The 12,385-nt window shown below is 41.0% G+C and overlaps 1 protein-coding gene across 6 annotated transcripts in view; it reads left to right on the top strand.

Moving 5' to 3' along the window:
* The window catches only part of RNF169 (ring finger protein 169), a 133,595-nt gene that overhangs the window by 34,149 nt on the left and 87,061 nt on the right, over positions 1–12,385 (top strand). For all 6 annotated transcript variants that reach the window (XR_010121343.1, XR_010121344.1, XR_010121342.1 and 3 more), the window contains exon 2: positions 2,899–2,972. Coding sequence is in view for 2 of the 6 variants with exons in the window: in XM_055282942.2 (XP_055138917.1) it covers positions 2,899–2,972 (74 nt within the window). In the remaining 4 variants the exon portion in view is untranslated. The remainder of the gene's footprint in view (positions 1–2,898; positions 2,973–12,385) is intronic.

Consider the following 12,385-nt stretch of genomic DNA (forward strand, 5'->3'; position numbering starts at 1 on the left):
GGGCAAGGACTTCATGTCTAAAACACCAAAAGCAATGGCAACAAAAGCCAAAATCGACAAATGGGATCTCATTAAACTAAAGAGCTTCTGCACAGCAAAAGAAACTATCATCAGAGTGAACAGGCAACCTACACAATGGGAGAAAATTTTTGCAACCTACTCATCTGACAAAGGGCTAATATCCAGAATCTACAATGAACTCAAACAAATTTACAAGAAAAAAACAAACAACCCCATCAAAAAGTGGGCAGAGGACATGAACAGACACTTCTCAAAAGAAGACATTTATGCAGCCAAAAAACACATGAAGAAATGCTCCTCATCACTGGCCATCAGAGAAATGCAAATCAAAACCACAGTGAGATACCATCTCACACCAGTTAGAATGGCCATCATTAAAAAATCAGGAAACAACAGGTGCTGGAGAGGATGTGGAGAAATAGGAACACTTTTACACTGTTGGTGGGACTGTAAACTAGTTCAACCATTGTGGAAGTCAGTGTGGCGATTCCTTAGGGATCTAGAACTAGAAATACCATTTGACCCAGCCATCCCATTACTGGGTATATACCCAAAGGACTATAAATCGTGCTGCTATAAAGACACATGCACACGTATGTTTATTGCGGCACTATTCACAATAGCAAAGAGTTGGAACCAACCCAAATGTCCAACAACGATAGACTGGATTAAGAAAATGTGGCACATATACACCATGGAATACTATGCAGCCATAAAAAATGATGAGTTCGTGTCCTTTGTAGGGACATGGATGAAACTGGAAAACATCATTCTCAGTAAACTATCGCAAGGACAAAAAACCAAACACCGCATGTTCTCACTCATAGGTGGGAATTGAACAATGAGAACTCATGGACACAGGAAGGGGAACATCATGCTCTGGGGACTGTTGTGGGGTGGGGGGAGGGGGGAGGGACAGCATTAGGAGATACACCTAATGCTAAATGACGAGTTAATGGGTGCAGGAAATCAACATGGCACATGGATACATATGTAACAAACCTGCACATTGTGCACATGTACCCTAAAACCCTAAAGTATAATTAAAAAAAAAAAAAAAAAAAAGAAATGTATATCAAAAGAAAAATACCAAAAAATACATCAAAATGTTATCATTGTGATAAAAAAAAAAAGAACTTTTTATTCTTAATGTAATTTTATCTTCTCTCTTTTTTTCTTAATCAGTTTTATTAGAGACTGATTTATTGGTTATTTCAAGGTACCATGTAAAAAATTGAATCAGCTAGGGTTGTTAGTTGCAATCGACAGAAATCTACTCTGGCAAATTTAATCAGAAAAGGAATTTATTGAAAAAGAATATTAGGTAGCCCAAAATTACCACCTTAGTAGGTAGAAAACTAGGCTTGGAAAATGGCATCCAGGATCAAAGAGCAAAATCTGTGTAATACAAATTCTTTGAAATTTTTTGAAGCATCTTTATGACCTAATGTATCATCAATATTTTAAATTGTTTGCCTTAAGAGATATATATTCTATTCATTGGAGGTTTATATATCCATAAACATACACACACACACACACACACACACACGACCACATTAATTTTATTGTTCAATTTTTCTGTATTTTTGCCACCTTTTGGTCTGCCTGATCCATTATGTTTTTTTTTTTATTATTTTATTTTATTTTATTTTATTTTTTGAAACAGCCTCACTCTGTCACCCAGGCTGGAGTACAGTGGCATGATCTTGGCTCACTGCAACTTCTGCCTCCTGGGTTCAAGTGATTGTCCTGCCTCAGTCTCTTGAGTAGCTGGGATTACAGGTGCCCACCATCACACCCAGCTAATTTTTTTGTATTTTTAGTAGAGATGGGGTTTCACCATGTTGACCAGGCTGGTTTTGAACTCCTGGCCTCAAGTGATCTGCCTGCCTCAGCCTCCCGAAGTGCTTGGATTACAGGTGTGTGCCTGGCCTGATCTATCTGTTTTTAATTGCAGTGTTTTAAAAAATTTCTTTCATTAATTTTTGACTAATTTCTCCATATAGTCTTATTAATTTTTGCTGTGTTGTAGGTTCATACAGGTTTTATTGTTACATCTTCTTGATGGGTTGCTCTTGTTTTAAAAAGAGATAGTAAGGAAGACTTTATTCAAGGAGGGCCACTATAATGGGGTTTGTAAAAGGGGAGAGAGTGGGCTCAACTCTAGATGGGTTACCTTTTTAATCATTATGTATTTCCTTCTTGATTCCTGTTAAAGCTTTTCTCCCTGCTTTGCCACGCACTAGCTCTGTAACCTTGGGCTAAGTCATTTAATCCCTTAGTTTTCTTACTGTAAAATGGGCATAATACCTACCTTATCAAGTGGGTGAAGGTGATGGAATGTTTGCCTTCCAAACCTAGGGTCTAACAATTCTGTAGTGGTTGGGAAAGGTTTATGTTACTGTTTTCTATGTTTGCTTTAGGTCCAGTGTTTCTATCTAAATATCTTCTACATTACTCAGTGTATTAATTAAGAGAGTCTTTCTAAAATAGTTGATTCATCTGTGAGGGAAATGCAGAGAAAAAAAGAAGACAGTTGAGACAACTGAAAAAGGACAAAAGGCAACTTTTTGGGGAGACTGTTTTCTATAACGAATATTTATCAACCTCAGTGGGATGTAGATTTATTAGTAAGTCTTAAAAATTAATATATATTTAGACCACCAAATATACATTGAGGGTATAAAGAAGTGTCAGAAGGAGACAGAAGTGTATACTTTCCTCTACGTTTTTGATAGTATTTAAGACTTATCGTTTATTCTGTTCTTAGCTTTGATTTTTATCATCTATTTATATAACCCACATGTATTGTGCCTCCTATGGGTCTTCCTAGAAAGTCCTCTTAAAAAGTATTTTCTTTTCCCTTTCTTTCAGACTTTATATTCAGAGCACCAATCAAAGTAAGCAAGCCTGGGGAACTTCGTGAGGAATATGAAAGCTTGAGAAAGGTATAGTATTATCATGTCATTCATTTTCTTAAAGTAGATTGAAATAATGACATTAACGAATGCTTAGTGGGAATCTTGATTTACCAGGTTTTAAAAAATTTATAATGCAGAGCCTTTCTTCACACTACCTTATACCAGCCTAGTTAGATTTCGAGCTATAATGGCAGTAGAGTAAACCTTAACCCAAGATTCCCTTTTTAGTTGTCTTTTCAAAGATGAAGATGTAGTTCACAGAGCCTGTCCCATGCCAGCTGCAGTAACTGGCCACCAGAGAAGTATTCTGGGTACTTTTAACAGGTGCCCTTGCTAATAATTGCTTATATTATTTTTCTTTATCTCACAAGGTTCTTCTAATTACATGTAGCTGGTGTTACCCATTATTGCTCACTCCGTTAAATACTCCAAAAGAACTGTCATGTAGGTCAGTAAGGGGATAGTGAAATAATTTCCTAGTTAGAAAACATTTACCATTGGGAAAGCTTTTATCTGTGTCCGTATCATCTTATTTATGATGTTTTCAAACTAATTGTTTGGGAATCACCTAGAGAATTAAGACTTAAAAAAGGCTGGTAATAAGAAGTATGTTGCTAGATGTGTGTCATTCTTTCCCAGCCCTCTGCCTGCACCATCATTCCTCACTCAGCTTTATTAATCATTCTACATGTGGGCATCTAATATTTTATAAATGTAAGTGATCCACTTAATCTGGATCAAGCATCATCATAAGATAGAGGCGAGACAATAATGCTATTGTCACAGGATCCTTGGGGTGTCGCTTTGCCAGCTGGAAACCTCTGTGGCTGGTGGTGCCTTTGCCCAAGTTTTGCTCAGGCCTGCTGGGCTCATTCTGCCCACTTGTCCTGGCAGGCCATACTCAGCTTGCACTACCAGCCCAGATCCCACGCCTGCTAAAGGTGAGCCAGGTGCAGAGGGGAGGGGTGTGTGAGCAAGGGAGCACGGGGTCCAGCTGCTGTGCACAGCCAGGCATGCTGGCTGCAGCTGGCGCTGGCTCCTGTGAGGCTGTGGCTGGACCAGCACTACTGCAAGTGGCTTCCACTGCTGGCACTGGGGAGCTTGGTGGTGCCTGTAAGCTTGGAGATGCCAGGAACTGCAGAGTCCCAAAGAGGGTGTCACAGCCCTGGCTTGGGAGCACCTCAGTCTGGGCTCCCTGAAGGGCTGCAGCTCTTCTCTATTTTCTTGTTGCCCACAACATGGTGAGTGAGGGACGTGTTTCAGCCATTTGTGTTACAGCTCTTTCTGTCCTGCCATTCGGCGGGTCCCAAGTTCTTGTCCTGCGTCCAGAAAGAAAGAGGTACGTGGACAACTGGAGGGTGAGTACGGCGAAGAGAAGCTTTATTGAGTGACAGTAGAGCTCAAGAAACTGAAGTGGGTAGCTCCTTTCCACAGGCAGGTCGTCTGGACGTCTACTCAGCTCTCAGCTGAGAGGAGATCCACAGTGGGTAGCTCCCTTACACAGGCAGGTCATCCTCATGTCTGCTGGAGTCTGGCTGAGTCCAGGGCTTTTATGGGCTTCAGAGGGGAGGAAGTGCATACCGATTGGTCCATGGGCAGGCCTGGAAAAAGCACTGTAAGTTCTCACTCCAGTCTGCAGAACTGGCAGCCCAGCCCCTGGCTTCAGGTCATCCCCAGCTTGAAGGTGGATCTGCCCCTTTCTGCCCAGGAGCCTGTCTACTTCCTGCCACCATCAACCTGCCCTGTACAGTACCCACAGTGCCCAGGCTGTGCCATGGGGCACCTGCAGGCCTGTGCCAAGCTGCTCTCAGCACCCCCACAGCCTTCCTCCTGTCCTCTGGGGTGCCCAAAGTCTGGAGGGGGCTGAGGTGGCAGGGCGCTGGCATGTCAGCACCACCCTGAGTCTGCTTCCACCCAGCTGGGTAGTGACAGTGCCTCCCTCGGTCACAACTTTCCTTTGAAATCGGCATGGGTGCTGGGAGTGGGGAGAGGCCAGGCAGTGGGAGCAGGCACTTCCGAGCCTGTGAGGGTGGGGGATGGAGGTGGAGGTGCATCCTGGGCCCCCAAGAGCACAGGGATGCCTGTAGCCATGGCTGGGTGGTTACAGCTACACCCAGCATGGGAGGGATCCTGCCCCTTCAACTTGGAAGGGGGCATGGCTCCTACCTGTTCCTGGCTCCAGTGGACTCCTGCCGGCTCCATGGAGCGTACAGCCCCAGCTGTGCCTTTCCCACTGCAGCTGGCATCTTCACAGTGCCCACTCCAGGCAGGCTGCTGCTGCCATCACTATTGTGGTGTTTTTCACTGAATGAAAAATCAGTGTTTAACAAGGTCACATTAAAGAGAAAAGATAATAGGAAACTGTGGCTAGTTACTGTATATTCTTTGATCTTTGCTTGTAAATGAGGGTGTCAGATGTTGACCTGGATCTTCATGCTTCATTTATATTGGCATTGTGAGGTTTTTGTCTCTTTTAAAACTACTTACAAAGTTTTTTTTTCTGTTGAAAAAGAAACTATTTTCAGGGACCACATAAAAAGAACAGGTTCTTAAATAAAATTTCAGAATGTACACATATAATATTTACTTCTAATAGATCTTTTTAGACATTTTGAAAATGTGGAAATTTTGAAGCTATCAGTTGGAAGGTAATCTTAGAGAAAACAAGGAGTAGGAGGTAGAAAAAGGTGAAGCAAAAGACATAGTAAGAGTAGGGTTTCTTTTTTTTTTTTTTGAGACGGAGTCTTGCTCTGTTGCCCAGGCTGGAGTGCAATCTTGGCTCACCACAACCTCTGCCTCCTAGGTTCAAGTGATTCTCCTGCCTCAGCCTCCCAAGTAACTGGGGCTACAGGCGTGTGCCACCATGCCCAGCTAAATTTTGTATTTGTGAGTAGAGATGGGGTTTCATTATGTTGGCCAGGCTGGTCTCGAACTCTTGACTTTGTGATTCGCCTGTCTCTGCCTCCCAAAGTGCTGGGATTACAGGTGTGAGCCACTGTGCCTGGCAAGAGTAGGGGTTTTTATAAACCTTGGGAGAGAGAAGGAAACCTTGAGGAACTGTGATTTATGTTCCTGTTAGAGGAGAGGTATGGGACAGTGGTTTTAAAAGGGGCTGATGCCATAATGTTTTTGAGTGAAGCTAGGATAATCTCATCCTGTATAAACTGGATTGGATTTGAGAAACACTCATCTATATCATTTGGCTTAAATAAAAGTTAGCTAACAGTCCCTCTCACCCACCCCAAGTACCCAAGTTATCCTACATCCATTGTACAACCTGGAAAATGGAAGTCTAAGCCATAATATTAAAAGGCACTAGTATGGCATATCCATACAATGGCATACTATTCAGCAGTAAAAAGGAGTGAACCACTGATACATGCTACCACATGGGTGAACCTCAAAAAGATGGTAAGTGAAAAGCCAGATCTAAGAGATTATATGTTGCGATTCCATTTATAGAAAATGGCCAGAATAGACAAATAGTAGCAACAGATAGTAGATTAGTGGTCGATTGGGATAGGGTGTGGGAACAGGGATTAACAGTAAATGGGAATGAAGGATTTTATTGATGTGATATAATGATTTCTAAAACAGATCTCAGTAGATCTTCAAAAGTTTCTACTGAGCAAAGGAAGATAAGTGGAAATTAATTCTACACAACTCATTATTACTAATTTGATGTGTGATATGCTACTAATATACATTTCACTTAGTATACTCTATTACTTTAAGTGACAGTAAAAACCTTTATAAAGGCTGTAAAAAGTTAACAAGAATTTTTATTTCCCTAATTCTAGTTCTTTTAAAAGTTATTACTTTATTTAAAAATCCTAGATTCTATTACCTGTGGGAGATTTGGGAACACACCAGGCTAGGGTAAGGGACTACTGTAGAACAGTACTGAACCAAGATTGAGGGGCCTACTAAGGACAGGGAGCTGTGTTCTTAACATCCTTTCTAGCCAGAGGCTTTTGAGTTAGTATGTTTACTGAGGTCACTATGAGTTTCTAAATTTTATCATTCTGTGAATAAGCTTATATTTCTAAATATATTTAGATTTTTTTCCTTCTGCATGTGTTGTAGTTAATTGTCTTTTTTTAACATAAGAAAAATAATGCAAAAATAGTCAGAGCAAAATGTGAAAGTCCCTTTTTACCTTTCTTCCCACTGTCCTTCCCAGAAGTACCTAGAATCAGTAGTTTAGTGTTTATCTTAGACCCCTTATATGCTTACCTATGCATGCAGACACATACATACACTTTAGTCTTCTGTATAAATGAGATCGTGATATATATTCATTGGTTAATGAAATATTTATTGTGCCCCTAGTATGTGCTAGGCACTGGGGATATCATAGACTCCCCTAGCTACTAGGGAGGCTGGAAAGCATAGTGTTTTAGCTAGGAACATTAACTTCCTAAGTAAAATCAGGGTTCTCTTAGTAAGGAGAAAATGGATATTGGGTTGGCAACTAGCTGCCTCTGTCTCCTGGGACAACAATGGGGATAAGACTGGTTAGGACACTTTGAGAGTAAGCAATATGTTGGGTTTAATTGGGCTTGGGATTTTGTCAGAAGTGTGATGGAGAGATGCAGTAGATGGACTTGGAGGTGTATACAAGGAAGTTGTTACAGTTTTGGATGATGGATCTAGGTTAAGGGGAAAATTGAGGACATGAAGGATGTGATAGACAGTGAAAGAGTTAGTTGTAGGGTCAATGGATTGGAAACTTTGATGGTGAAAATTGTAAAAGTAGGATCGCTAGCATATATAAATAAAGCTGGAAAGCTAGGAAGTGGTGGTCTCAATGTAAAAGGCTTAAATGTGAGCCTTGGGAGATAGTTTAGTTATGGATATCACAAAGTTTAGGGTATGACCATGGAGTAGATAGCTGAAATACGATGGAGAAAAAGATGTATTTAAGGAGGAGGTGAAGGAACTGAGAGAGTATACCAATATTGAGACCTTAAGGAATGATCACTGGAGTAGTTGGAGAGAAATTAAAATTTAAGTGCCAAGTTTTTCTGTGAATGAAGGAGAGTGACAGAGAGGGGACATGAGTGTTATAGTCTAAGGCTGAATACTTCAGAGAAGCTAGGTTGGTTGGTTGTTTGAAGAGAGATATTCTCTCTCTCTTACCCAGCCTGGAGCGCAGTGTTGTAATCGTAGCTCATTGCAGTCTTGGATCGTGGGCTCTGAGTGATCCACTTGCCTCAGCCTCCTGAGTAGCTGGAAGTATAGGAGCATGCCACCATGCCTGGATACTTGAAAAGTTTTTATTTCTGTAGAGATGAGGGTCTTGCTGTGTTGTCCAGGCTGGTCTTGAACTGCTGGGCTCAAGCAGCCCTCCTGCCTCTGCCTCCCAAAGTGTCAGGATAACAGGTGTGAGCCACCACGCTTGGCCGGAAGGAAGGATTTTTGAGAAATAATACAATCTATTTGGTGACTTGCTTTTTTCCACTGAACAGCATATTTTTTGGGTGGGGGGCGGTGGTGTGTATGTTTTTAATATAGATGATACTTCTCTTTTTTCTTTTTTTTTTTTTTTTTTTGAGACAGGGTCTCACTCTATCACCCAGGCCGGAGTGCAGTGGTGTGATCTCAGCTCACTGTAGCCTTTTTCTCCTGGGCTCAAGTGATCCTCCCACCTTAGCCTCCCAAGTAGCTGAGATTACAGGCACATGCCACCATGCCCAGTGTGTTGCCCAGGCTGGACTTGAACTTCTGGGCTCAAGCAATCCTCCCTCCTGGGCCTTCTAAAGTGTTGGGATTACAGGCCCAGCCCGTTTCCCCCAGGTTTAAAGGAATGCTATGCTGAGCACCCACAAACATATGTGGGCAAATACAATCCCTTCAGTTAAATTCCCAGAAGTGAAAGTGGGAAATGGTAAGAGGCTGGGCACGTTGGCTCATGGCCGTAATCCCAACACTTTGGGAGACTGAGGCAGGAGGATCTCTTGAGCCCAGGAGTTTGAGACCAGCCTGAGCAATATAGTGAGACCCCATCTCTATAAAAAATAAATTAGTTGGACATGGTGGCACATGCCTGTAGTCCTAGCCACTCGGGAGGCTGAGGCAGGAGGATTGCTTGAGCCCAGGAGGTCGACGCTGAAGTGAGCTGTGATTGCATCACTGCACTCCATCCTGGGTGACAGAGTAAGACTCTGTCTCAAAAAAAAATAAAAAATAAAAAAAGCAGGCATGGTTTTGTTGGATGTTAACAAATTGATTTTTAAAAAGACTTTTTCAACTTACGCTCTCGACAACAGTATAGAGAGTCCATTTTCCTCAAATTCTTGCCAAATCTTTTTCATTGTTTTGATATTTTACTATCTGCTAGATTAAAATATCTCATTGTTTTAATTTACATTTCCTTGATTACTACAGAGGAGTAGCATTTATGTTAATTGACCATTTGTATGTTTTCTGTGATTTCTTGTTTATAAGATTTAAATCTGAAAACCACTTCTATCTTTTGGGTATTTGTGATCTTGATTGCTAATAGCATGCTTTTTTGTTGTTGTTTTTCCATTCTATTATATATTTATTCTATTAAAAGTTTTCTGACATTTTATGATGTTTTTAAATGGAAGGAGAGTATTAACACATGCTCAGTCCTTCATCTTGATATATATCTTAATGGAAAGGATTTTGTAGTATTGGTTCTTGTTATGTAAGGATGTGCAGTTAATGCATGTTGAAATGAAAAAATTCTAGGAAGAAATTACTTCAGTATTGATATCTTTTAATGCTTTCAATCTATATAAGACTTAGCCATCTTTGTCTTTTGAAATAGATTTATCTCTAAAAATGTTATTTATTGGTTGAATTAAGCTTATTATTTACACCATTGTTTCTTCTGCTTTGCTTGTTAGATGCTTAACTTTGACTTCATGGTTCAATAATAGTTGCTTTGTTTTGATTTGGGAAACACATAATCCGGGATGGTCTTGTCTTCTTTGAATCACTGGACTCTGAAAGACTGAAGGTGGGGGAAAAGATTGAAGGTGGGGGAAAAGCAGCCTTGCTTCTAGACTATTCATTTTCATTGGGAAAGGTGAACTGCTTTCAGTTATTCTGTGGAGCATATGAGTGGCTTAGGCTTTCTTTGGATTGGTTTCCCGACCTATCCATTTTCTTTTTTCTTCTTCCGTTCTGGTTCTCTTTTTAAAAAAGTAAATGAGGTCTTGCTATGTTGTCTAGGCTGGAATGCGTTGGCTATTCACAGGTGTACACTACAGACTCAAACTCCTGGCCTCAAGCAATCTTCCCGCCTCAGCTGGCTGAGTAGGTGGGACCACAGGCACGTACCGCCTTCCCTTGCCTTCTTCCAGCCTCAACCTTCCAGGCTCAAGCAATCTCCCCAGCTCAGCCTCCTGAGCAGCCGAAACCACAAGCATGCACCACCATGCCCGGCTAATTTTTAAAAAAATTTTTTGTAGTGACAAGGTCTCACCACTATTGGGGAATCTGCCCCGATATTCACGTAGGTTCTTTTCTATTTTCCTTAAGCATCGGCCAGCTTGAGAAATAAAGGGACAGAGTACAAAAGAGAGAAATTCTAAAGCTGGGCGTCCGTTTATTTTCAAGGAGTATTTTCTCCCCATTGTGGGCTGAATTATTCAAGTAGTAAGCATGCAGTTTTCTAGTCCTTAGCCAGAGAACAGACTAGTCAGATAGAGTCAACGGGTTACTGAAGTGATTAGTAGCTCTATAAGGCAGTCCTTAACTTGTGAAGGGATATTTTAAAGGTAAGTAAACTTTTAGGACCTAATTATCTTTGACATTACATTTTAAAGTTTCCTTTTATTAACTTACTGCCTTGAACTGTAAAATATTAATATAAAATACTTTATTAAAATGAACATTGCACTTAAATCCATTTGGCTATGTAGTGTATCGTGAACTGAATGTTGAGCTGGCCTTTTTCTTATTTTTATTTATTTATTTAAAAAGTAGCTTTATTTATCTAGAAAGTTTAAAATATGTTGTTATACCACAGAACAAGCAGATTATTTTTAAAAGCTTTTTCTTATTCGATTATAAATCTTTCAAGATAGATCTGTTTGTTTTAGTCTCTTTAACTCCACTGTATCTAATATAATATCTTGCACATAGCTCTTCACCAAGTACTTACCTAATTGAATTTCTAATCATCTAGTTTCATGGCCCCTTCTCTTACTAGAAATGACTTGTGAAGGATGTATATATGGCTGGTTCATGATACAGCTAGATATATTTTATGATTTCTAGGGATTTGGCTGGACACAGTGGCTTACATCCCAGCACTTTGGGAGGCTGAGGTGGGAGGATCATTTGAACCCAGGAGTTTGAGACCAGCCTGGGCAATATAGTGTGTTGCGGGAAGTCAGGGACCCCAAACGGAGGGACCGGCTGAAGCCATGGCAGAAGAACGTGGATTGTGAAGATTTTATGGACATTTATTAGTTCCCCAAATTAATACTTTTATAACTTCTTATGCCTGTCTTTACTGCAATCTCTAAACATAAGTTGTGAAGATTTCATGGACACTTATCACTTCCCCAGTCAATACCTCTGTGATTTCCCATGCCTGTCTTTACTTTAATCTCTTAATCCTGTCAGCCGAGGAGGATGTATGTCGCCTCAGGACCATGTGATAATTGCATTAACTGCACAAATTGTAGAGCATGTGTGTTTAAACAATATGAAATCTGGGCACCTTAAAAAAAGAACAAGATAACAGCAATGTTTAGGAAATGAGAGATAACCTTAAACTCTGACCCCCGGTGAGCTGGGCGGAACAGAGTCCTATTTCTCTTCTTTCAAAAGCAAATGGGAGAAATATCGCTGAATTCTTTTTCTCAGCATGGAACATCCCTGAGAAACAGAATACCCACTTGGGGGTGGGTCTCTGAACTGGCCCCCCTGGGCGTGGTCGTCTCTTATGGTTGAGACTGCAGAGATGAAATAGACTCCAGTCTCCCATAGTGCTCCCAGGCTTATTAGGAGGAGGAAATTCCCACCTAATGAATTTTGGTCAGACTGGTTGATCTCAAAACTCTGTCTCCTGATAAGATGTTATCAATGACAATGGTGCCCGAAACTTCATTAGCAATTTTAATTTTGCCTGGGTCCTGTGGTCCTGTGATCTCGCCCTGCCTCCACTTGCCTTGTGATATTCTGTTACCCTGTTACGTACTTGATGTCTGTCAACCACACCTATTCGCACACTCCCTTCCCTTTTGAAAATCTCTAATAAAAACTTGCTGGTTTTTGTGGCTTGTGGGGCATCACGGAACCTACCAACATGTGATGTCTTCCCCAGACGCCCAGCTTTAAAATTTCTCTCTTTTGTACTCTGTCCCTTTATTTCTCAAGCTGGCAGATGCTTAAGGAAAATAGGAAAGAACCTACGTGAATATCGGGGCAGATTCCCCGATAGTGGTAAGACCTTG

This window comes from Symphalangus syndactylus, chromosome 6 (assembly GCF_028878055.3).
Source record: "Symphalangus syndactylus isolate Jambi chromosome 6, NHGRI_mSymSyn1-v2.1_pri, whole genome shotgun sequence".
Classification (NCBI taxonomy): Eukaryota; Metazoa; Chordata; class Mammalia; order Primates; family Hylobatidae; genus Symphalangus; species Symphalangus syndactylus.